General features: G+C 45.1%; 1 protein-coding gene across 7 annotated transcripts in view; it reads right to left on the minus strand.

Moving 5' to 3' along the window:
- Sbp2 (SECIS-binding protein 2) overlaps positions 1 to 27,389 on the minus strand; it is a 169,031-nt gene that overhangs the window by 81,853 nt on the left and 59,789 nt on the right. For 4 of the 7 annotated variants that reach the window (XM_077668241.1, XM_077668240.1, XM_077668239.1 and 1 more), the window contains 3 exons: positions 21,382 to 21,500; positions 15,975 to 16,037; positions 6,723 to 6,830 (listed from right to left, as the gene is read on the minus strand). In XM_077668241.1, the coding sequence (XP_077524367.1) occupies positions 6,723 to 6,830; positions 15,975 to 16,037; positions 21,382 to 21,500 (290 nt within the window). The remainder of the gene's footprint in view (positions 1 to 6,722; positions 6,831 to 15,974; positions 16,038 to 21,381; positions 21,501 to 27,389) is intronic. The other 3 variants (XM_077668244.1, XM_077668243.1, XM_077668242.1) reach the window with 1 other exon arrangement.

Below are 27,389 nucleotides of genomic sequence, written 5' to 3' on the forward strand. Positions count from 1 at the left end.
GGTGATATGGGATGGGTGTCTTTCGAGAGCAGAGAAGCAAGCAGTAAGATAGCATTTGAGGAGCGATTGAGAAAAATGAGGAAAAAGCAGTGGGCTAGGAAAGTTTTCAGATACCTGTACATAAGGAATGTTGACACAGAATGGAGATAGCGAACTAGGAAATTGACAAGCAAATATCTGGGCAGCACTCGGGGGGCAAATCGACAATTATCGGTTAAGAAAACGGTTAAAGAAACAGACAGAGCTCTGTGGAGAATAGAGAGAGCTCTGTGGAAAACGGGATGCTGATGAAATCGGCACTCGGAACATACAGAATTTATAAGCAGGAAATTGCCAAAGAAAATATCTACGATAATTGTAGGGGAAGCTCTTTGCTGTTCGAGGCTAGGACGGGAGTTTTGCGGACTAAGACATATAGAGTCAGGTACCACGAGATAGACACGTTGTGCGTTGCATGTGGAGAGGAGGAGGAGACGGCTGAACACGTGATACTTTTCTGCAAAGGGCTTCACTCTACAGTATTCAAAGCATTGGGGTTTAAGGACAGTGAAGGAAAAAGATTTTAAGTGGGTACAAGTAACCATGCTAAGGTTATCTGATTGGTGGAGAAAATCAAGACGCGTGAAATGTCACAAGTCAAGCCACCGCCCGATTTAAAGGGCTCAGCATCTATCTGTTCGTCCGTGCAAAGTAAATTTACTGGAAACATACTTTCACACCAAGTTAATAGCAACACCTGTAATTTATGTGCTCATAATTACTCATGTATGCTTCTCAGACAACTCTGCAGTCACTAGATGCGCCTTTATTCAGTTGCAAACGTTGAACCGCCATGACGCAGTGGAATCATTCCAGTGTCGCGCGCCGCAGGCCTGGGTTCAATTCCCATCTGGACCCCAATTTTCTTATTTTTTCTTCATTGACATTTTATGCCTTGGATTATGGATTCAATTGTAGATTATGACTTGGCTGACACGTTTGTCCACGCCACTCATGAGGAAAGAAATGCTTTCGCATTAATAGGGTGACATTATCAAGAAGTTGTATGAAGCACACAGCAAGCCGAGCAACGCTATTTCAGACAATCCTATGCGTGTCGTTCATCTACATATACCTTTCCCATTCTTTTAACAAGATAACTTTTCAAAACATACACACGGGTCTGTAAAATAAATGCACCATTGTGAATCTGCCTTGTTTTCACCGAAAAACAAGTTATTGAACAGCAATGGCTTTCATATTAATACTTCCCTAGACACATTCCCACATAACAGTGAAATTAATACAGAGAATTAAAGTAGAAGTTAGCAAATTTGAATGTAGTACAGATTAGAATGCTATGGATGTATAGCTCAGAATATTTATGCCTAGAGTTTCAAAAGAGTTAAGGAGTGTAGGTAAGCTATGGCGCAGCATTTATGTTTGAAGCACTCACATTCGATAAAGTATACCAGTAATGTCACCATGAAATGGAATGAAACTTATTACACCAAAACACTGACTTGCACTGGCAGACAGCCCAGCAAATGCACCCTCTTAGCTTTGGGTCATATTTCTGACCTCATAGATGCTTTGGCAAGGCATATCTTTCTCAAAGAAGTGACCTCAAGATGTTCACCCTCCGACATGGAGACAGCAGTCCGCTGCTCCGATGTGACAGATCTTTCCAGCGCTGTCAAGAGTCACGCAAGATGAACGCGGTGCTAAAATGCACTTCTAGAGGACGTTCACATGTCGCTCCTTCTTCCAGGGGCAGCGATGTATGCTTAGGAGCTAAGACGCTTGTAGAGTCGGCACCAAAAAAGTTGCGGGTTGCCCGCAACCACGAAAAACCCGAATTTTCAGGCATCTCGAGTAAGCAGTCCAGAACGGTCCAGATTGCACTTGATGGGCCACTCATGCACTACACCAGTCGATTAAAGCTGTTTCTACCCAAGTAACACTGAATGTTGCCTCAACGCTGCCTCAAAGTCAAAACTTAGAGCAATAAAATGTGGCATTACTGTAACGTAGCTCGAGGTACGTTAGCATGATATTTCAGAATTGCATCACAATGTTTATGGGCATACATAGCACTAAATGTCGCTACAAGCGTCATGCCAATGTTTCAGAGTCCGTGCTTAGACAAAATTTGTAGACAAACTTAGAAGTAATACTGCTGTATACTTTACTGAATCCTGCTGCTTCTCGTGAACCCAGTGAATGCAATGTAACTGGAGAATACCAAAGCAACTTGTGAATAGGGACCAGAAAGGCACCTTCTTGATAACTAGCATGCGTGTTCTTACCGAATGCATTTGCATATAATATTCGCACAGACGGCAGCGTGGACTAAAATGTTTTTTTTTTTAATGAAAGGTATTAGCAACATGATCGTGCCCACTTGTATTTCTAATTTTTCCCATTTAGAGAACAAAAATGCAAAAAATACCTTCGTTCAACTGGCAAGTGTCACCGGCTCTAAAACGACGGTCTCACGAGGGGGATATATAAACTCGCTGAAAGTCACTCTCGTGTATGACTGCGAAGTGCGATGATGTTTTCTGGTTCGTAATGTGTCTGTGGTGCAGCGTTTAGTGCATGATTGATCATTTGACTTGATGGCCACGAAAATCCTTACACGCAGAGGCAAAGTGTTTTCTTTGGAATTTTTTTTTTGATATAACATTAAATAATGCCACATCAACATTGTCTGAACGTCAGTGCATAACATGATCTGGTGATCAAAAATAGTGACAAAAGCAATAATCAGGCAATGCTCCACTCTGCCGTCTCAGCAACATTTCACATTACCTGGGAGCAGCCATTCCTCAGCCGAATCCTTTTTTCCTACCAACGTGCAAAGTCAGTTCATCATGATCACTATCACTGCCTTGTGCAGATAAAGAGAGTTGAAAGGATCAGGGTTCGAGAGCAACACAGTAGACACCAGTGCCGAAGCGATGACAATGGCCATGGCAAAAGCCAGACATCCCGGTGTCCCCTGTAGCCGCATACAGGAAACAATACACGGTGTTCTAAGCAGTAATTTCGATTTATAAACTTAGGCAGTCCTCTTTTGTTAGAACCAATATTCCTAAGAATGCGCTAGGTCTGAGCACAAATAAGCGCGAAAACAAAATCTCATATGAGGAAAGGTTATGGGGTCCGCACTCCGTGAGAACCTCACCCACGCCATAGGACAGGAGATGAAGGAGAGAGTGAAATAAGAAAGGGGCCGCAGTGCTGAGCTTGACCACCTGAAATTCTTTCAAGTGCGCCGACATCGAACAGCACATGGGCATATCATGCCGTTTGCTTACATCGAAACGTGGCTACCGCGTCTTCGTGCTCAGCAACGTGACCACTGAACGTGGTGGGGAGGACCAAGCCCATAAAATGTCCACCCCTTTTACTCGTATCCATGATGTGCTGGGCCCGCAGCAGTAGGTGCATGGCTGGGGTGCTGTATTAGATGTTCAGATTGAAATTCTCTCCGAATACAAGAATTTTCTTGAGCCTTGAAGGAGTGCCACCTTTGCTTTAGGCACGATGAAACACACTGCCTACATCTAAGTACCCATGACATGTCTATGTCATCCTGTCACTCATCTGGCGCACAGCCATGCTGTCTCCCTCCAGTGTAGCTACATTCGGATACAACTTAAGTGTGCAGTGAAGCTCCGCCCACATTTAGGACCATTGCACAGAATTCCTCCATAACAAAAACGTAGGCCGTTGTTAAAACTTCTCGTCACCTAAACAATAAGGTAATCACGGGAAAACTGTTATAAGCTCTAGAATTTTCTTACCTGGCTTGTTTAATTAAGTCAAACATTAAAATGATGATTTCGTTTACTTCTGTGACTGACTAGCGGAGTAATACTGTACGCCGCAGACCGTGGCCCAGTGTTAACTGCTATTTTTTCAAGTTTATCCTACTATAATTACTTGGAGAGTTGGTTCAAACAGGTGCAAATATACCCTGTGAACGCTTTCATGTAGTGCTGCTCAAGTTGCGATAATTTTCGAGTCTCTGTGCGCGTGTGTCGCGGTTGTTTCAATGTTCGTTGGCGCCCACGCGCAGCCTGAACAATTGTATTATAATTTGTAAATAGTGTATATATGCCCTCACCCCTCTCTTTCCTACTATCCCCTCACCTCTTTCGTTTCACTTCTTCAAACTACCTGCTATCCTTTATTTCCGCTACCCCAGCTCAGGTGCCACCGATCAGTGATGGCAGATGCCGGGGTGAGCAAACATCTTTTACCTTCCTTTTGTTATTTTTAAATAAATAATCACTACTACTACTACTACTACTACTTTCTAAAAACATGCCAATGAGAGATTTCACACCTTCAGTTGAAAATACTTTTTGTGCCTTCTGGGATTGCGACAGATTATTTACACCAACAACATGGCACGTCCTCAAACTGCTGAGGGTATCTAGTGCAATCCTCTCTTTAAAGCCCTGGGAGAGAACGTTTCGCCAATGTAGATGTGCTAGTATACCTACGCTAATACGTACCTCGCATGAATAAAAAAATATATTGTAATGGGTCCGACCGGCAGAAGTTGCAGCAGCGCAGCGAAGAGGTAGACGAAGTGCAGCTGGGATTTCGAGTGACGGCTGTGCCTGTGTCGGTCGTGTCGCTGTTCGACCAATGCCAACTGACCTGCGCTTCCAATAAACACCTTTACACTTGGTGGAGGTGTCTCGGTTGCCGTCCCGGTCCTCATCCTGGAACTTCGCAGCGGAATGCTTCTCGTCCCCGCCGCCATGCCGGAAGGTCCGAGGAATCCCATAGTGCTTCTGATGCCATTGGAGCTGTGTAGTGAAAGAGCGGGCAAGTTGCCGGCACTCTTCGGTATACAGGGGGGCTTAGGAAAGTGATGTGGTCTCGGAAGGATAAGGGCGATAGGGAAGGATGGTGTCCATCGAGGACGTAGGCTCCCGACCATATAAGAGAAAGAAAGGAGAAAAACATGTCGTCTGCATAGCCGTATTATACGCGTACGTGACGAAAGGGAGCACTTGTTCCCAGTTGGAGTGGGCTGTGTCAACATACATGGTGAGCATGTCACTGAGTGTGCGGTTGAACCGCTGTCATGCCGTTGGTCTGGGGGTGATAGGCGCTGGTGCAGCGATGAACGATTTGGCATTGGTTTAGCACGGCCTCGACGGCATCCGAGAGAAAAACACGGCCACGGTCACTCAGCAGTTCTTTCGAGGCGCCGTGACAAGGAACAAGACTGTGTAGAATGAAGCGAGCGACATCGTTTGCAGTAGCAGATTTGAGAGCCGACGTTTCGACACAACGTGTTAGGTGGTCAACGGCCATGATGGCCCAGCAATTGTTGGCCGAACTAGTTAGAATCGAGCCATAAAGATCAATGCCGACGCTGTCAAAGGGTCGCCCAGTGCAAAGTAACGGCCGCAAAGGAGAGCCGGGGGGGGGGAGTGCAGGGCGGTTTCTTGTGACGTTGGCAGGCAGTGCATGACCGAATGTACTGACATATGTACCGGTACATACCTCGCCAGTAATATCGCAGATGAAGGCGAGCGTATGTTTTCAGTACACCAGCGTGGCCGCATTGTGGATCGGCGTGGAAAGAGGCGCAGATGGCAGCACGGAGGTGTCGGGGGATCACCAACAGCCACTTCCGCAAGTTGGAGAGGTAGTTACAGCGGTATAACAGGCCATCACGAACGGAGAAATGGTGGGCTTGGCGGCGAAGGGTCCGGGACAAAGAATGCGGCGAGGGATTGCTCAGGAAGGTGAGCAGCGAGGTGATCCAAGGATCGTTCAGTTGTTCCTAGAGCATATCAGGGACGCCGAACGACGAGAAATCGTAGGCACAGACGAGCGCAGAGGGTGAGTTGCACGGAAGCGGTGAACGAGAAAGGGCGTCGGCGTCCGAGTGCTTCCAGCCAGAGCGATAAATGACGTGAATATCAAACTCCTGGAGACGTAAAGCCCAGCGGGCGAGTCAGCCAGAAGGATCTTTTAGGGAGGATAGCCAGCAGAGGGCGCGATGGTCTGTGACGACATAGAAGGGCCGTCCGTAAATGTAAGGTCGGAACTTGGCAATCGCCCAAATGATGGCGAGACATTCTTTTTCTGTGACAGAATAGTTTGATTCCGCCTTGGTGAGAGCGCGGCTGGCATAAGCGAAAACATATTCCGGATACCCAGACTTTCGCTGCACAAGAACGACGCCCAAGCCCACACCGCTCGCATCAGTGTGAATTTCTGTCGGACAGGCGGGACCAAATTGGCGAAGGATTGAGGGGGAGACCAGCAGGCGATGTAAAGTGCTGAATGCGGTATCGCAGGCTGGGGACCAAGACGAGAGGTTCAGGCTGCCGGCAAGAAGCTGTGTTAAAGGGGCGATGATACAGGCGAAATTGCGGATGAAGCGACGAAAATATAAGCATAAGCCTATAAAACTGCGAAGTTCTTTTAAGGTGGTTGGTTTTGGGAAGGTGTTTATTGGAAGTGCAGGTCGGTTGGCGTTGGTCGAATGGCAACACGACGAACACAGGCACAGGCGTCACTCGAAATCCCAGCTGCACTTCATCTACCTCGTCTACCTCTTCGCTGCGCTGCCTCAACTCCTGCCGGTCGGTCCCATTACAATATATATGTATATATACCGTGCTTGAAGAACAAAACGACGTACTTATTTTTCCCCCTCTGCTGTGCACAGGAAAATATCTTGAGGAGGAGTGCTTGCCTACTTTTTTCATGACTGACAGCTTTCTGCGGGCCGGGGTTTCACGCTCTTTGCCACGCTTCTTGCTTGGTGCCGATGAGTCCAGCTGGTTCGCCACCGGGCGCCCCCTGACCTGGGGAAGAATGGCAGCCGCAGGAGCGCCGAAGGCGGCAGCGGCAAGCGACCGGTCAGTGCCACGGTGAGAGCATCAGCATGTGCCCAATGCGCGCATCCACTAACATACGTCAACACTTTGCCGCCAAAGCGTAGGAAAATCTCTTCCCAAGCCGCAACATACAACATTAAGAAGCGACTCTACGAGACTTCTGGTGCACAAAGACATCAGCGCTTGCGGCTTTCTACTGACCATTTGGATGAAGAGCGCTGCATTTATTACATTTTTCATACCCTGTTAAGTTATCCACCTGTCTTGCCACTGTCTCAATGACATAGCCAGGGACCCACGTTGAGCTAGAAGCAGCCCTGCAGTTGCCTGCACGTGCATATCGTTGACGTGGGTTCACATGGCCCCTAACATTCTGGATGGACCCTCCCGTACGCTTTTTCGACTACACTGATCACTGGATGGGCATTTACGACATGCAACCTAGCACACCCTCCGACAAGGATTTTTTTGAAGAAGAACTTATCAAGTGATACGAGGCTGAAATTCAATCCCATCTCTTGCCGTTCTATGCTGAACATTTGTCATCGAGCAAGCACGACGGGCCTCTGCCACAGATGCACGACTAACCCACTGTCTTGTCCCTGATAGGTGGAATTAGTACTGTTGGCCGGATGCTGTGGATGTGCTGGAAAGTTTTAGCAAAGAAGACATACCAACACAAATGTCAACATTGGTATGGTCTGCACCACTCTCGTGAAAAAAGCTCACATGGTCAACTGCCCCGCAAACAAAGCGACACCTCGACACAACTGCTGGGTTTTTAGAAAACGCTTTGCAGACGAGGAACCACATAGACAGAGAAACCAGATGAGCGCGATCAATTCACCCGGAAATCTAAGGCTGCAATAGAAGTTCTTTTTATTGCCTGGTGTGCACTTCCCCGAGTGTTCTACATAAGTGTGATGCAGGCTGTACCTCTCCCACTATGCTAAACTGAAGATGCAACCCTGCTGCTACCAGATAACCGCAAGCAGCAGGCAGAGTCGAGCAGAGCCCTTGCAAAGGGGACCCGCGGGTGCTGCTGTCTTCGCGACATGAGAAAGCTAGAGCAGACTCCAAACGCAGTTTTGGTTTGGCACCCCGCAGTTATTTCTTCAAAACTGCCTAAAGCGGAAAAGAGGACAGCAACGTTTTGCAATAACTCCAGGCTTCTAGAGTCATGGAATTGTGGCGATGTGAACCCGTGCATTTAAAAGGGCCCTTTTCAGTGCTTAAAGACCGGTTACATGGCTCCTTCAGGGTATGTCGAGGCTTGTCTGGCCGTAAAACACACATTTGTTGCCGAGAAAAATGAATAAAAATTTTCCTGCTAACCAATTTAAACTAATGATGTCTATATCAAAAAGGACTCCCTGATCATCACTTGGATTTAAATGGCCTAGCCCCGATAGTTTACCTGCAAAACTAGCCAGTGGTGGAGACGCCTATGTGTCATTTTTCGACCTTTTCTAGCTTATGAAGGCCATTTTCAGAGAAAGTAGTGTCTTTGTCATTAGAATGTAGCAATCTATTAGATACAGGCGTGCTTGAATTTTTCCTTGGTGTTCCTGTAAGGAAAGTAAGGCCACCTGTAGGGCGACTTTCATGAGAGACCGCTGAAGACGACTTCCATGGTGGTTAGAGTTTTACAAGGGAACTGCCACTTTATAGCTGCCATGTCCGCAAAGATAATCAATTTTGCATGTTTAACAAGTGCTGCATCTAAAGAGATAACTCTAGGAACAAAAATAAAAGCCAGCCGTGAGACATATTTGCCACACACTGCACAATTTTAGCAGAGCAAGCACTTTGTTTTGTTCCGTTTGTGTGCAGCAGGGGCCGTACAACAAGCGTGAACCACTAAGCTTGCCACTGCCACCGCCGCCCTGCACCCACAGCATGTGAAAACTTGCAGTCATTTTGAAAAACGGTGAGCGCATCCGCTGTGCAGAAGTAACAATGTGCTTATAGCAAGCCGCCACAAGGCTACGACTTTGGTCCACACATCTTGCCTTCCGGGACGGAGACGTCTTAAGGCAAAATGTAGAGAGTTATGAACCCACGCTGCCCAATATGCAAGAACAGATGAATGCGGGAGTGGAAGAAAACGCAAGCACAATTATCTTTTCAAACTATCATCAACAAAGTAAGGTGTTCAATGCCTGTTCAAAGCACTAGCGGAGGGGAGGCTTACACACATGCCCATAAATTAGTGCCTGCAGATAAAAAGAAAAAAATATTGCCCTGACCGCACCACCTAAAGCACAACAGTAAAATCGATTCATGGGGTCATGATAAATATTTGTACCATCCAAAGCTAACAAAATCTGTACGCAGAAGCACTGGAAATGCATTTACGCAGATCTGTTTACGACTGACAGGATTTCTTTATAGCCTCGAACCAGCACTCATTGTTTGCAGTGCATACTGCTCAAATAAGAATTGCGAAGTCAGGGATGTATGGGCCGCATTCCACTGCTCACTTGTGACATCAGCATATGTGGACTGCGCGCCAGCACACGCTGCTCATGGTGTGTGTACTGAACGACTGGCAACTGCAACTTGGGCAATGTGTGGGCAGTTCTATAGTGCTGGGGGGTGCGGACATTGCTTGCTAGTTCGTATCATCCGTAGTGTGCTCGAAACCTCCGAAATTCTGCCCACAGTACACAGTGCACTCTGGCCAAGAAATTTTGCAAAATCATATTAAGTGGGATTGTATCATCAACATTCTACTGTAGTGCAGTTTGTGATAGCGTTGTACCGGATGCAGATCTTGCCTAAAATGTTGAACAATACGCAAAATAGAGTGCTAACTACCCCCCACCCCTTCCCATGTGAACCACAGGCAGCAACACAGCTGCACAGAGCAGAATGAATGCTTTCACTCAAGTGCAGATCCTCTTTTTGTACCCAGTAGTTAGCACGCGGTTTCAAAGAATGCACTGCTGCTACACAGCACCACACCAAGCACACCCGTGCAGCCCCACATCATGTAAAGTATAATCACTACATGTCTGAAAACGAGAATAGGTTTGGTTTTAGTTTGGATTCAGGGGGTTTTAACATTCCGATGCGACTCAGGCTATGAGGGGTGCCGTAGTGAAGGGCTCCGGATAATTTCGACCACCTGAAGTTCTTTAATGTGCACTGACATCACACAGTACACAGGCCTGTAGTATTTAGCCTCCACTGAACTATGACCACAGCGGCCGGGATTGAACTCACGTCTTTTGGGTCAGCAGCCAAGCACCACAAAGACTGAGCCACCGTGGCTAAAAAATGAAACTCGCACGAACGCTATATGAATATGTAGAGTAAACAAGGATTTCAAGACAGCCCGAACAATACTGCTAGTGCAAAAACAAAAGCCGTGCCTCTGGATGTCACCAAGACACAAGTGTCCAGCTTTGCATACAGCATGCAGGCTCTTGATGTGGCACAACAAGCAAGCAGTAACTGATGAGCTGTCCGTAAGGAGAAATAACTCGAGACGTTTTCACCAAAAAATATGGTGCAGCTAATATCAGTAATGCTATGTTGCAGTGCAAAATGGTCCTGCAGCAAAAAATGCCTTGCATAACACGAAATTCAGAGAATGGTCTTAAGACAGCTGCAATATGTGTCTTGCAGACATCAGTGATGTTGCCTGAAAGCATTTAGCTTACTTGGCAAACAGTATGCACTAATGACAGCTGCAAGAACAAGCATGCAACTACAAACTGTTGGGGATTAATAAAACAAAGCCAAGAGGTGGTGAACAAACTCGATATTTCTTTTAAAAATTCATGCACCAAAAACATGTCATGTGTATGCAAACAGAGAACGGGCAACAGGTGACTAACATGATTACAAAAGAAAGGTGTGCGAATGAAAGCAAAAACAACACCAAGGGCAGTCAGATCAATGTCTGCTGCTACAACCACCTAGAAACTTAGTTCATATAAAACTCACACAAAACAATGACCATGTCTGTTTGGCTCCACACAAACTCTGTCTGACCTCCAAACCCCTTCACTGTCAATCTAGTACACTAATTCCACCAAATTAAGTGACAACCGTACACCACACTGCAAATCAAATCAAAACAATTTTTCGTGCTAAGATCCAACATTTTTTGGCAAATCACAAGAACTTGTAACAACAGAATATAGTAGCACACCAAAAACTAATTTTGCAAGCCACATTGTTATGACAAAAGCTGTAGCAGCATACATCACAAGATAGGTGAACAGATATATATACAGATATACACCTCTATGACACCATAACTTTAACATAAAAACATCTCAGTCACAAGCTAGTACAAGATGAAACTGTTAGAAGAATTACTGTTGTAAAAAACACTGTTCTACACCACAGAAAAAAGTTTTTGCTTATGAGGAACCTTGTTTTCTTTACTGCAGCTCTTATTTCAACCTTTCACAAAGCTACAGATATGGCTGCAAAAGTTGACAATGGAGAAAGGCCACAACTTGCCACCAAATAAAGAATGTAGCTGATTGTTGTGAACAAGATGGAATGCATCCATTGACAACTCCTTGTATACCAAGACATGAATGAGGATATGTTACTCGTTCTATGAAAAGACATTTTCTACTCTCAGTACTGTAAAACTGTCACTTAGCTGAAGCCTCTACACATCCCAATACCACTGACCACTCTACAATGACGTAAAAGTAGCTATGCTTTTATTTAAATAGTTACCTAAATATCTGTACATATAAATATATTCTTTGTGAAACTGCCATGCTTATGTAAACAAAAGCAAAGATAAAACTCTGCATCATGCATAGCCCTCTTTGGCCCTGTGCCCCACGTCTCACAATAGCCCCGTGCAAAAAAAGAAAACGTGAACTTGCTATTTAGCAAAAAAGCAAGGCTCTCCAACCATTGTTTTGATACAGCCTGCATAAACACATTTTGCTAGGCACAGCACGCTTTAAAAGCCAACTTGCCCAGAGCACGTAAAGCAAGTTCAGCTGTTCAAGCCTCGATTGGTGCTGCCGGTGGCGAAGTGCCGGTCCCCCTCTTCACACAAATTCCTCACTCACCTGCGCGCCTAGCTTGTGAAATATCTGCTATGGTGCTCAATCAGCTTGTCTTAAGACACCTGCCACATCTGTGCTGCTAGTAATAGCTAATTAACTCTTCGGGAGTATTCATGCTAGCCTGGTTTATTGTCAGCTTGAAATTTGCGTCCTGCCATCGAATAAGTTGTTTTCGTCCAAATCTATGTAGCTTACTTGCTTATGTCTCCTAACAGTGCAATGCTGAACCCCTGATTCAGCAAGTTGCATTGCTGAATGCTTTAGGTAAACAAAGTGCAGTGGCCTGAATCATACAAAGCCACCGCGTGCCTCAGCATAACGATGAGCGCAATCTGAACAGGCCAATACATGCTCAATACGTTGTGCAATGTCAAAACAACTGTAGCATAAAAAGCCCCGTCAACAACAAACTCCTTGCCACACATTATATTCTAAACAGCATCAAAACACTATGCTTCTAATCAGACTCTCTACAGCATTCTGTAGACTTCTTAAGCCCATAAAAACACATGCGCAGACGTATGCACGCACACACACACACAACTATGTCCTAGCTACAGTTTGATAGTATAACTAGTTTCGCTAATCGGCCGACTAGCTACAGAGGCGAAGGAAAAAAATGTACAATGCTCGGGTGGCAGTTGTGTTAGCCAGCAGTGCAAAATGCTTTTCAAGTTGCTAAGTTTGTACAAAAAAATTTCCGTTTTGCACACAGATGAACTGCATGTATTAAGTGCCACTAAATAAAGTCTGAGAAAAGAAAGAAGGCAAATAAACTTTTAATGACAGGTACACTCAGTCTGCAAGTGACCTCAGTGCTTTATGGAAGTGGGCATGAGCCTTTATGATACAGCCGAATTAGCTGCGTCACAAAGCTGTCTGTGAAAAGAAAAAAAAAAGCTCATTGGAATGACCATGGAATGACGCAGTAGGTGGCTGAATAGCCTGAAGAACAGATAAGGTTAAAAATAAAGTGAAAATTTAACAAAAACGAGGCCATATGCTTTTCACACTTGTGGCCTTGAAGACCCACAGTGAATTATGTTTAACTTCCCTGGCTGCAGCAAAGTGAATCTCGGGTGAGTGCAGGTAGGTACAGCTGGCATTAAGTAATAATAAAGAGAAAAGGAAAAACGGCATTATAAAAACACAAAGGCATATGTGCAGAAAAACACAAGAGTTGCCGTACAGTAGGCCATCTATGCCATGCAGATGCCACTTGGGTGCTTGTAATCACAGAGATAAGTCAACAAAACGTTCCTACAATCGCAAAAACTCAAGCATGTCTTATACACAAAAAACGAATGGACTAAATAACAACATAGCTAAGTGAACGTCTCTAAGCTGGCTATTGTGGGGACACTGAAGAGCTCCAAATGCTAGATAAAAACTTGTCCATAGTGCTCGCACAATGCCTGAGCCAGCCTCTTGCACTTGCAGAGGAGTTCCAGGCTGGCCCATAATCAGGTAGCTCCAGCCCAGATGATGTGGAGAAAAACGGAATCAGAATCATGGCAGCATCACTAAGCATCATTCCAGGTGCTCTATTTTGCGTGCTCAGTATAAAGATTACATGAGGACAGACACGCCGAAAATAAAAAAGGTGACAAGTCCATAGCTGAGTGGCGACAGCATGATCACCACTAAATCTTGTTTGCGCAGGTATTCACATATGCCCACATATGCATACACACAGCCCTTGTTCCGCAAAAAGGCAGACAGAAGACCACCACTGGCTTGCAATCCAGAGGCGCAAAGCCACTCGCAGCGTGCTACACATCTTCCTTTGGAGCAGTACAATGCTGCTGGGAAAATGACGACCAGTCCTCTTTTACGTCGAATGTGGAAAAGTAAGGTCTGCTGCAGACATGCACCAATGTGGAGCATCCATTCCCTGTCACATTGCACACACAGACACTGCCTGGAAGGGCAAGCAGTCTCAAAAGAAATCTGACATCCTGGGACAGCAATCACAAAAGAACTGAGCCTGCCTTCAAGCGTACCAAGGAAAAATCTTTACAATGGAATGCATGCTACCACCCTTTTTAGTGCTCCTCTTTCCAAGCCACAACTTTCTGATGCCACTGCAGCAAATTGAATGGCTAGAAGCTCTCGAGTTCTTAGAAAACATCTAGGCCTGTTCAGTAGGTCCTTTTCCCAAAAATAGGTGAAGACACCTCAGGGATGGCACCGAACATAGTAGTTACAGGTGCTAAACACGAAAGCATTGAGTAACAGACGTGTGCACACACACACAGTGAAACTAAACATGTACCTTGTTCGTTAGACTGCAACCAATACCTGCTCACACCAACAAAGTGGTTAACAGACTCACGAAAACCCACATGTCACAAGGCAGGCGCCAACGCAGTAGGCCAAGGCAGAAATGACGCGGGCAATGAGGGGTTACAAAGCTTGGGAAAAGCTGTCTTAGCGCTGAAAGCACGTCACAAATGCTACAACGGCACGAAGCAGAAGAAAATTTCTGCAGAAAGAGTCGGGTACTTTGTGCAGCTTCACAGCTATCCGAGGCTTCCACCAAAGACAGCTCTAAGCATCTTCACCACCACTCCACCCACATGCAGACAATTTGTACCTCTGACATGTCGAAATTTAAAAAAAAGACAACTCACCCCTCCCTGCTCTAAACTACTCCCGGCATATTTGTGCCACAACGCAAGTGTGAAAGACACGCACACACACAAACACACACAACATTGGCACAGACCACTACGACCCAAGTGGAACGTTTGAAAGAAGTCTGTCAGGTAGCGGCGAGCATTTCAGTAGGACAGTTACTGCAATGTCTGTCGGATGGCAGCAAAGTGGCACTGGCAAGAAGAGTAGGTGGCTTCAGGCATACCAGGTAAAAATACAAAACAGTGTCACAAAAACAGTAATAAAAAGTAAACAAGAAAAAGCTTCTGGCAGCAGCATTTTTGCAAGCTCTGCCTTACAGGAAGCATGCAGAACAACCTGCTACAGCACTACTAGTACTGCGCTTGCACACAAAAGTGTGAACACACATCCAGTGGGAGCAAACTGCAGCAATGCACTCGTGAAAACTCTGAACCTCACTCACAGTAAAAAATAAAAAACTCAAAAGAGGCAAACCATTTGGTAAGAATGTGGTACTAAAACACGGACGTGAACGAGTCATACACAAAGCCCAGTCTGGGATGGTCACCTGCAGTGACAGCCATTTAAAGGCATGTCGAAGTATGTATTTGTGTGTATTTTATATATATATATATATATATATAGAGAGAGAGAGAGAGAGGGGGGGGGGGGGCATGCAGGGCAACACATTATAACATCAAGCCGCATGTCAAATTATTTCACGGGCACATACCATCAGGACTCCAAAAGGCAGCCGTAAAGAAATGGTCAATGACAAGTAATTTTAAGAAAGTGCCTCAAAGCCAGCAAACAGCAAGCTGCGAAGATGTGTTCAGTTATGATTCCAGGATGATAAGCATTGGTGTATTGTTTGAGAAAAAAGATCTTGTGCCTCAGACACCCCACTCTAGTCAAGCCTATTATGGAAACAATTTAGCCATCTAGAAAACTCAACATTGATCACGAGAACGTAAATTTTGAAAATCGTTTGAGCCCTGCACAGCAAAAGCTGGTCTGCACTGCTACTCTCAAATAATAAACTCCCAAAAGGCGTGGCAAGAGTTGCATCAAAGCACAGTGAACCAACATCACAACAATGGCATTCGAAAAATGGAAAGTGCTTTCCCCACAGCAAGATGGGGTTGAAATCTGTGCCCATCTCTGTAACACTAGCTGCCGTTATCCTTGTGCCAGGCGAGCCATCCTCGACTGACTTGTCCTCAGAACATGTGTCTAGGTAGAAAGACTGCTCCCATGCCCTGTGTGTGTGTCACTGGCACAAGCAGCGATGACCCCTGCCAGTCCGGTAGCAGCGGTGCAAAAACGACAATGGCAGGCGGTGCTAGGTGGCGGTGGTGGTGGCAGACGCGCAAGCGAAAGGTTACACACGGCCCCTGCTGCTTCTGCACGGATGCCCACCTCAGGCTTGCCAGCTGCCTACCTCGGGCTTCTTGGTGCTGCGCTCAAGCAGGTTCTCTTTCTCTTTGAGCTTCTTGGGCTGCCTCTGGAGGAGGGGGAGAGAGAGAGAGGGGGGAAAAATAGAGCACTCCTCGCACTGTTTTGTCTTGGGGGCCCCTGTATAACCAGGGGGAAAAACTAGAAAACAACAGGTCGGCAATTACATGCACACACGTGTGCACACAAGCGTCCCAGCACTACAACATCAATCGTGTACTGTTGCACAATACCTTATGCTTACAAATTGAACAATTGAAAATTTTACGCCATGAGCAGTTATGCTTCGGGTTAGACCTGCAGGCAGACCTAACAGTATCTTCATAAATAACACACTGGCAAGACGAAGGCTTTGCCCGCCAATAGCCAATAAAAGCCTTTCCTTCGCCGGCTGCGACCACAATGTTCCCACAAAACGACCGACTCAAATCTGCCGCCCCTGCTGCATTCACCTTCTCTAGGAACCTGCTCATTAAGGCAAAAACTTAAATGGCTCCATAAGAAACAAAAAACCCACGTGACCTCATGACGTCACTGGAAGTGCCTCCATCATCAGAAACGAAAGAAAAATAAAATTTCTTCCAATGTGGCTTTTGAACCCAGACCGTGACAATTCAGTGCGACATCACTATGGTCCCGGAGCCAGAAGTGACGTCAATAGACCACAAGTGACGGCAATCAAACCACATCTGGTTTGGTTGCTGTCACTTGGTAGTTTGAGTTTGAGTTTATTTCTACAAACAAGGGGATACAATGGTGGTGAGATATACAAGGGGCAAAAGCTGCTCAGGGGCAACTTGACTAGCCCCAAGTACCATTACAGTGGCTGCAGCAGGGCGGAGGGAAGGCCTATGAATGGACTAGAGTTAAAAGAAAGCAAAACAAGAAACCCAAAAAAGATACAATTCATACAGTAAAAGAGAAAATAAAAGAAAAAAACGCCGTACACAGCTTATTAAAGAAACACAGTCATGCGTACAAAAATATTTCAAGCAGGTTTCTTAAGGAACAAGTGAACACGTCGATGTTACATTGAGTAAGGTCATTTAGTAACTTCGGCCACCTGTAGCTTAACATTTTTTGACCATAATTATTTTGCGGACGAGGAACACACCAAGTCTCCGGAGCTCAAGTAGTGAAGGGGGCAACGCGTTTTGCAAGATTAGCGAGAGAGCAAAGGTCACCTATTCTATTCTTTGTGTCCTTACAGGAGGATAAAACCAGGCGGTGATTCAATAAGGTGGGAAGTGCCAGGGTTCTAAGATCACGGAAAAGGGGAGCAGAATGAAAGCCGTGAGGCTAATTGCGAATGACGCGGAGAAATTTTTTCTGGATGACAAGCAGTCTGTGAATGTTTGTGCAAGTTGTTCCCCATACAAGACAGCAGTAATTAAGATGACTGAGAAAAAGTCCGTTATATATTAACAGTTTTACGGAAAAGGGAAGACATCTGACAGAACGGACTAGACCCAGCACCTGAGACAGTTTACCGGTGAGAAAATTTATATGAGAGTGCCAGGACATATTATGATCCAAAGTGCACGCCCAAACATTTGAATGTTTGTTATTTAGTAGTATATCACTAGGTAACGCAGTGTTCTTGTTTTTCGGTTGAAAGAGTAAGGCTCTAGTTTTAACGCTGTTTATTAACAGGCCGTTTTCAATAGACCACAGATGTAACTTAGAAAGCACGTGGTTAGCATGTAGGGTTAGGTCATCTGGAGATTTGGAGAAGAGAAGTATGGTATCATCAGCATACATAATGAATGCGGTATTGGGATCAATGTTAGTGAGATCATTAACGAAAATGTTAGACAATAGAGGACCCAAAATGCTTCCTTGCGGGACACCTACAACAACAGGAAGGACGTAAGATGATATGCCATTCACATGCACGAACTGCCTTCTATGACTTAGGTATGATTCAAATAAGTTGAGGGCGATGCCGCGAATGCCATAGTAAGACAATCTGCAAAGCAGAAGTTTATGGTCAATGGAACTGAAGGCTTTGGACAAGTCGACAAAAACGCCTAGGGTTAATAAGCGCTCCTCAAAATTCTTTAGGATTAGCACTTTCTGTTTGAGGAGTGCCAGTTCAGTCGACTTGCCTTTGCGGAAGGCATGTTGATGCGGGGTTATTAGCTTATGCTTATCGAGAAAGCTACATAGCCTACAAAAAATGATCTTCTCAAGTCCTTTGGAAAAAATTGGAAGTATGGAGATGGGCCTACAGTTAGAAATTTGAGCTTTGTCGCCTTTTTGAAAAGTGCTAGCACCTTTGCCACCTGCATTCTTTTTGGAAATTGGCCTGATGAAAGACATACCTCACAGGCCCGATCTGCAGATGCGCAGCCTTTTTTACTTCATCTAAATTCAATTCAGCCATCTGTACAATTTACCGTGGAAAAAGAAGCCAATGGAAAAATCCCTTTTCTTGATGTCCTCGTGCAGCGAAAAACAACCGTGCTTGAAACCTCAGTATATCGAAAAACGACGCACACCGGGAAGTACCTCAACTTTCAGTCCGCACATCCAATTGGTCACAAGCGATCAGTCGCCAAATCCGCTTTTTAATCGCGCTTTCACCCTATGCTTGAGCCAAGAAAAACTCCGCTCTGAAATCGACAAAGTGATGCAAGACGTGAAAAACAATGGATATCCTCAGCAGCTAATGAAAAGCCAAGAGCACTTCGCTCACGTTTCCTGTCCTGGCCAAGAGCAGAAAAACGCAGAAGCCAAGTGAGCGAGCATTCCTTATGCTTCCAGGGTAAGCGAAGCACTTTCACGCATTTTCAAAGGCTATGACGTGCATATTTCTCATGTGCCTACCAGCAAGTTCGCAAGTTAAAACAACAGCTGGTCCGGGTAAAAGATCGTCTAGATCTCTCAAGGTACCCGGGCGTGGTATACAAGATACCGTGTCAAGTCTGCAATGCTGCTTCCATTGGCGAAACCGGAAACTTCAGACGCAGGCTCAGAGAGCATCAGAATGACGTCACGAACGGCCACTCCACATCTAATGCTTTGGCGGAACACAGCATATCAACGGGACACATCATCGATTGGGACGAAGCATCAGTCATTGCCACAGAGAAAAACTTATTATCGCGCCTTCTTTTAGAATCTTTTCATATGCATAACACGAAGCATGCTCTTAACAGGACATGTGGTAATCTTCCAGAGATCTACAATCGGAGATTACGCAATTTTAACCGTACTTAAGCCATCGTCCTTCCATGCGGCACTCTAAGTGATCAATGGACCTGTACGGGCCCCGAAACGTCGTGTTTCCTTTTTTTTTGTCGAAACTTTTGGCGAGTGTATGTTTATTTCTACAATGTTCATATCACCGAGATTCTACTGTATTTATTTTTAAGCTGGACTCCAAATGTCGCAACACCATTCTGCACAATAATAGCGGCACCTCCAGACAGCCTACTTGAGCGGTGTCTGTTAAAGCAGAAGACTTGGCTGAAAGGAAAAAAAAGCTTCTTTTTGTTTTCAAGACGTTTCAGTGTGTTTTTGAACCAAAGGTTTTGGGGGTTAGTTCTTATATTTAATGACTGAATAAACCTATGGACTAAACCTTCGATTTTCCTCTTAAACAGAGGCCACATACCATGGATAGATCTTTCATGAGAGTTAGGCTAAAAACCTGGTAAAAATTAACGAAGTTCATTATTTATCGCAGTATAGTTCCCTTTATCATACAAGTTGGATGGTTTGCTTATTTGTTGTATGTGGAAACGGTTTAATCATGAAGCCTGCATGTATGACTTGGTGATCGCTAACACCTGCTAGATATGTGATGGAATGAACGCATTCAGGGGTTATCTGTTAGTATTAGGTTGAGAATGCTAGCGCAGTCTTCAGTTACACGAGTTTGTTCTGATATTATTTGAACGAGACTAAAATTAAGGCAAATGTCGAGAAATCTGTTCGCATCCCAAGTACCTGTAGCGGATAGATTATTCTAATCAATACGTAGAAAATTGAAATCTCCTAAGAGGAAGGCACAGGTGTTGGGGTGCTTGATTTTAATTTCATTTAACACGTCGCTCAGTTTTCAAATCTGGGCTGTTTCGAAGTTTACAGCAAACGCCAATAAGAACTGACTGAAGTGATGCATGACATAAAACCCAAATTATTTCTATGTCTGATAAAAAATTGATAGCTGAGCATGATAGTTCCTGGCTGGTTGCAAAGAGTACCCCTCCTCCTCCCTCCTATCTAGACGATCTTTGTGAAAATTGCGGAAATAAGGCAAGTCTGCAAGAATTTCACAATCAGAAACATTCACTGCTTAGCCACGCTTCTGTCAAGATTACCGCATTTACTTGATCCTGAAATGCGACTTTTTGCTGGAATAACTTGACTAAAATTGACATGCACGTTAGAATTAAGCACCAGAAAGAAACTATGTGAGCAGCACCCTATTGCCAACGGCGGCTTGAAAAACAAGTGCACGTTACAATAGAGGGCGTGTTAGAATCAAGTAAATTCAGCAGTAGGTTGCTGGCGGACAATGTGACGATGATAGAAACGATGTCTCGCTTTGAAATGAAACTGCAAACGCTGGTAAAAATTGCTGGCAATGAAAGCGATTGTTGTACATGCTTAGAACAGTGTGTCGGTAAGTGATGAGATGGTTGCTATTTCACCTCTTCCACTGCTTCAGTCGTTTCATCGAATTCGCAGCGTTTCGGACCAATATGTAAAGTTTTAAAGCGAAGTCAGAACTTACCGGATAATGATTTAGCATAAGCAACAAATTGCTTTCGAGCATGACGAACCGGGACGGAAAAGTCTTCGCCACCACCCGGAACGCTATACGACGAACGGTTCCTCAAAATTTTGATGCGAATGTAGTCAGCAATACTGCTTCTACACTGATGTCAGCCAGTGACGCCATCGCTGGGATTTCATCTACGCCTTTACGGATTAGGGGTAGAGATGGGTATGATGTCACATTACGTCGTCGTCATACAACTAGGTATGACGTCACATTATGTCACTGTCACGTGACTTGGTGTGACATCACATTATATCATTGTCACATGACTTGGTATGATGTCACACTCATATGATACCAGCACAATTATGCTAATTGGTGATATCATCCCCAATTGTGTCTTGGTGTTACCTAATAACATTTATTTGCATTGTTTAGGCATGATAAGTATTCATATTAATTAAGTGTGTGACGTCATCATCTGCATCACGTGCCTCTCCAGCTCGTGACATCACATGGTGCCATTTCTTGCGGACATGACCTTCAAAGTGAGCCACCTAATGCATTCATAAAAAATGTTCTCTGCTGTACAACTGCTGCCTTCCAGCATGTGACAAAAGGTGGCAGCTGTGAGCGTGACATGGCTTCTGAAAACCCTCACCTGCTTGGGCACTATAATGTCTGCAATGGTCATGCTGATTGCAGTCTTGTGCTTGGGCCCTGCCCCACTGCCTCCATTGGTTGATGCAAGGGGCTTCACAGGTCCGCTCGGCTTACTTCCTGCACACCCATTCATCCACCAAGTAAGGAGGAGTAATGCCCACTATACAGGCTTCCGAAAAAAAATGTCCAAAATCCAAATCCAAAAAATCCAAAAAATGTCCAAATGTCCCAACAAGAAAGCCATGAAAGAAGCTACTCTCCTTGCTGCCCGAGAGGGGTACTTTCCAGGTTGATGTATGCACCCAACCTGGCATTACATTCCCACTCACTTTTCTACTGACAGATGGTGCCAACACAACTAGCCGGCCGGGAATATGACACACACATGTAAAATCATTTGTGCCATAGAACCTTAATAATCTGATATAGGCTCATTTAGCACCGTGGATAATTTGCAGACACCTCAAGTCTAATAATTTGTAATGTAAATTCTACCAAATAATTTGAGCAAGCAAACTGTACCGGGTTCATTTGGAGAACCTGGGTGCTGTGCGAGAATACCTGAGTTGAAAGCGTCACACCACTTATACATACAGCCCTTCGTCTTCAGGTGCAACCCAATTTCAGCACATTCTTGCAACCCGAACAGATTTCATAAAAATCAGGTTAAACTCTATTTCTCCCCTTTGAGAACACAATGCGGGGTTCCTTATGACATACGTATATATGAAAGAGCACAGAGAACACACGTTTTCCTGAACAAAGCTGAAGACACTGCAAGAAAATTAGCAGATACCCTATGCTTATTCCGAAGGAGTGCTCATTCAACTGGTGATCCTAAACGTCTTTAACTAGGGGTGTGCGAATGTTTGAAAATTCGAATACAAATAAAATATGCCTGATAATCGAGAACTTCCGAATATATGAAAATTTTCAAATGTCACCAGCAATCGTATACCACGCCAGCTTTCACAAGTTTGACCATGGCAAAAATACAATATCTGGGTAATTATCTGCCAATCATGTTTAAAGTGCCAGGAAAACAATAAAAATGTGTCCTGTTCGCTTTGTTCTCCGACATTTATTGCATGGACTACTCGCATTTGGCCACTGCTAGGCTTAGCCTTATGTGAAATCTGTGGGCTTCCCACAAGACACCTGATGTAAGAAATTGGCTGACCACTCACTTCTAACAATTGTAGTGACAGAGCGCTGTTTTCGTCTTTGATCCTTCCATAATGTGTTACGAACTCAATGCCCATGCCATTCATCCTGTCCCCTTCATAACTCTCCTAACATGAGCTCCGCCATCTTGCTTTGGTCAACTATGAAATGCGGGAAAGCCCACTTGCCGAACTTTGCATGAGGCTCCCGAAGGGGCATGCCGAGGTGTCACAAGAGGGCAAGTGATCGTGCAAACACCCCGCCTACTGCATGATGTATTTTACCCGTGTACTTCTCAAGGAGGAGAAGCTGGTCCTAGAAAAAAAACTTATTAATGAAGTCACATTTCTGAAAAACATCAGGAATATATGTTTGTGTGCCAATTCCAAATATGCAATTAAATTTTATGTAATTTTTTTCCAAGCACTTTCAAGAAATTTTCCTGTAGGGAACTCTTTAAAATGCATTCCATAGGCTTTTCTTGACATCAAGCTGTGTGAAAAGGGTAAAATTATTATCCTGCTTATCATAGAAGCTGAGTTACAGGGGTTTGAAGCTGCGACTTCACAGACGGGAAGAAAAATTTGTATTCCCGTTTTTTATCGATAAGGTCGAAACCCTATAACCCATCTTCTATGGTAGGCAGAATGATAATTTTACCTTTATTGCGTAGCTTGGTGTCAAGAGAAACCAATGGTATTCAATCTAGCAAGTTCCCTGCAGCAAAATTTCTTTAAAGCTCTAGGCAAAAAATTACAGAACATAATTGCCCTTATTTTCTAAGATCCTCTTCTCCCCTTAAGTGGGCATAACAGCAGGCATGACAATGATCTGAGGCCCCCGTCGCCAGGCTAAAAGATAGCCTGGCCACGTAGTTTCAGTTCTTGTGCTTTGTCACCAGCCCATGGCATCAGCAGCTGTCGGCCCGGCATTCGCCTATCGTCTGAACCTAGCTCCATGCCGGTTTCGGGTGCCAGTTGTTGCTGGTAATTTATTTTTACTTTTTAGAAGCAGTCTCGCTGTTCCGACATTGATGTGCATTCTCGTTGCTTATGTCCACATTGTACTTCGAGCATGCCGAAACTGGGCTTTTCGATGTCTGTGCCATGACACCTCCTGCGTTGAATTTTTGCATTTTCCGCTTTTGAAGCAAAAGCTTCACTACGCTAGGTAAAGACAATTTCACCGTGCGTTGCCGGTTGATCTTCAGTTGAGCCAGAGGTCAAGTCAGAGGTCAAGGTCAAGTCAGAGGTCAAGGTCAATTGAGCCAGAGGTCAAGCCTTACCATATACGTATGGTCCACCATGGTGTGGCACCACCTGACCTTTCCATTCGCCGGTAGAATAGGCAGCAGCGTTCATTGGGTGACCAACCATTCGCGTCGAACCATTAATTTAACTGCCATCTGCTAGGGTGGCAGGGTGGGCATGCTGCCTATCCAGTGTGCGGAATGCATTCAATGTTACAGACACCAAGCTGTGTCTACTTACCCGATACACCACAGCTTTCGCTCTCTTAACGAGGTTCAGCAGTAGTTAAACCACAGCTAGTTTTTTTTCTTTCGAGGGCACGGAGAATTTTAAAAATCGACCTCTGGATACTCTGGGCATTTCTTTCGGTCCATTGAAATCGAAATTAATTAGGTTTTACTAGGCATCATGTTATTTTTAGCTGCGAGTCATGTGTCATTTATGGACTTTATTTTGCATGACCAGCTAGGATGACCAGTGTTGTGGATTAGTGCACTATAACCAAGATGCAAAAACGTCTAGCCCCTGTTCTAGCATTGTTTCAAGTATATCGGGCTTCTTCGTTCCGGACCTCACCCACTGCCATGGATTGTCTACTTCGTGAATTGCATTGCACACGAAAGACCAAGGCTGTGACGTATGCCTTCACTCAAGGACTGGCAACGCCAGTGCTCTACACCATGCTGGGAAGATTGGCACCAAGTGAGAAGACGTCTAGAAGGCTTTGCAAGATTCTGAGATCCGAAAGCTGGCGCCATATTCGTTTCTTCCAACAGCATAGACAACTGATCTGCACTAGGAATCTTGGAGAGGAGGCATCACGTTTCGTGACAAGACGCTGCTTTGACGTGGCGGTGGTGATGGGGAGCAGATGTGGAAAGAGAAGGCTACACACGACTGCCGGCAGCGGCCACATCAACCTATCCGGGCTTCAGTTACCACCAAAGGTGCAGTTCACCCTCGACAGGGGTCCCAAGTTTTCTGTCCAATTGGGAGGAATGGTTCATGCAATTGCAAAAAAAAAATGCCTGAAAAGGACAAGACCACCTGCATAGATGAAGGAGTGGAATGTGTCAAGAGATATGTAGAGCCGAGGAGGGTCTGGGAGGGTCCTCAGAGTCGCGGAGCTTTAGTGATTGTCTGATGTACCATCTTCAGAGTCCCTTGTCAGAGAAATTGTTCTTTGGCACTGCTAAGCATGTTCGATATCTCGCAACCAACAAACTGCTTGAGGATGCTGGCAATCCAACTGCAGAGAGTGGCTAGAGAAGGCCTCTTTAGCAGACTGGCAGCTGTGGCTGCAGACTTTCTACCTCATTTAGTCCATGTAGCGGTGTTTGACCGCTTCCAATGCTTTTGCAAACTACGATTACTTTCCTTTGAAAGGCAGCCAAGTACTGCTTTCGCGGTCCCGAAATCGTGTGAGGTGCAGTCGTCCTGCAGTTGAGGAAGTGTGGTGAAATGGTGTCCAAATTGAAGCTGCAAGAGACGACACTGGAAGCTTGACAGTGATAATAATAACGAGACCGGAAACAGGAATAAAAAATTTGTATTCCTGTTTCTAATGCAAGTACTAGCACGAGCGGGATCTCTGATGCTATCACATAGATTAACCCTTCAGTTACCATGCATCGATCACCGGTGATGACAGATTTCAAGCGGAATTTCAGCGCTGCCAAGAATTTGCTGCGCTATCTAATTCGTGGTTTAGAAGCGCTACTTTCGTTTCTTGCGCAGATTGTATTTTTCTCACAAGGCACCAATTTTTGAAACTCCGCTCAAGTTGAGGTTCTGGTGTAGTGCGCTCGTGGGATTACATCAGTCCCAGAGGCGGTGCCCACTCGGGAAAACCTCACTTCATGTGATTCCGCTGCATCTGCAGCTGATTTTTGCAGTGCTTCAAGCAGCGACTCTAACAATATCGCATCCTCGGAATATGATTGCGAAGACAAAGCTGCAGAACCTTAGCATCAAACGTGGGCATCTGTCCGCCCATAGGCTTCGTTTTCTGCTTCTTGTCTTTATTTCGTTCATGGAGCCGGTTTATAAATGATATCTCTCGTTTGGGCAGTGTCTCCACATAGCATGGGCAAGATTTACCTCCATCCGCCCCAAAAGTCTACAGGCCTGGTAGAGGTTAGGGCACCGACCTTGGATTGACGTTTTGTAACATCTCAGAGTTTTTCGTGAAAGCATCAGATGTCTCTGACTGGTCCTAAATAGTCCAAAACATCTCCCGAAATAGTTTCTTGCAAAATCAAAGTACTGTACATTCTGAAGCAATTTACAGTAAAACCTTATTTTATCGCAGTCAGATATTATGAATTATTCCGAAGTTTTAATTTACAAATGAAAACTGTTCCTAAATATTTTCAACGAGCACATGCATTTCTTAATTTATACATTGAACGCCGTTTCCTATGAAACGAATATATCGAACTACCGAATGCCAAGCTGTGGCCGCTCGGATGGAAGGCGGCAGGCTTTGCCTCACTATACGAGTGACAAGTGGGGGTGCAGCAAGCGTTAGCACCACGGTTGACGCTTCATCTTGGTTTTTACAACAGCACCACAGACAACATAGCAGTGAGAACAGCTCGTAGCCAGATGGCCAGCACCCGTTTGTGCCTATCGCACCCGTAGGTAGGGCCTTGGAACCAGCCATCCTATGCTCACGTCAACTGCCCTGGAGCGCAGGTGATGACAACAGCGATAGCTTTCGTCCTGGCTGATTTGTTATGCGACACCACTGTCATGCGAGGAAGCCACCTTATCTGGCGCTTGACGTGCCACTGCCACGTGCTGGTGTGCTTTGCGGACAAACTAGTTGATGTTAACCCTCGTTTTTTTTTTTTTTTTTGTGGCCTCTGCAATCATCATGAGCGGCTATGAAACTGTTCTAAATGAAAGGTTTGGTTTATGGTTTACGGAGGTTTAACATCCCAAAGTGACTCAGGCTATAAGTGACGCGGTATTGAAGGGCTCCAGAAAAACCTGGGGTTCTTTAACGTGCACTGACATCGCACAGTACATGGGCCTCTAGAATTTTGCCTCCATCGAAATGCGACCGCCGCAACCAGGATCAAACCCGCACCTTTCAGTCAGCAGCCGAGCACCATAACCACTGAGCCACCATGGTGGCCAAGTATGAAAAAAGCATCATCCCTCAGTTGCTGGTCTTTTGCAGATTAAATTTTGCTTCTCCAGGATGAGTTTTTAGATAAATTTTACAATACAGTCAAACCCTGCAACAACGAATGCCACGACAGCGAAATTTCTGCCACAACGAAGTATTTCCGATTCCCTGCCAGCCTACCACACTAAGCAATGCAATTATTTTCCCCCAGAATGAACAATTTTCAAAGCGAGGTTCTGCTTCAACAAAATTTTTCCCAGTAAGTGGCAGATTTTTTTTTTTTGCCCATCCCCCCAACATGTGCCCGTATCTCATAAGCTTTCATCAAAAACGGCTGGCGAAGACAGTTTGCACTTTCAACAGCACAGCTGACATACCCTGGAGAATCGGAATTAATGTGCAGTCATGCGCGCATAAAGATGCCAAGCGGTGCACGACAGCCTGCGATGGTTTTGC

The sequence above is a fragment of the Amblyomma americanum genome, chromosome 6, assembly GCF_052857255.1.
Source record: "Amblyomma americanum isolate KBUSLIRL-KWMA chromosome 6, ASM5285725v1, whole genome shotgun sequence".
Classification (NCBI taxonomy): Eukaryota; Metazoa; Arthropoda; class Arachnida; order Ixodida; family Ixodidae; genus Amblyomma; species Amblyomma americanum.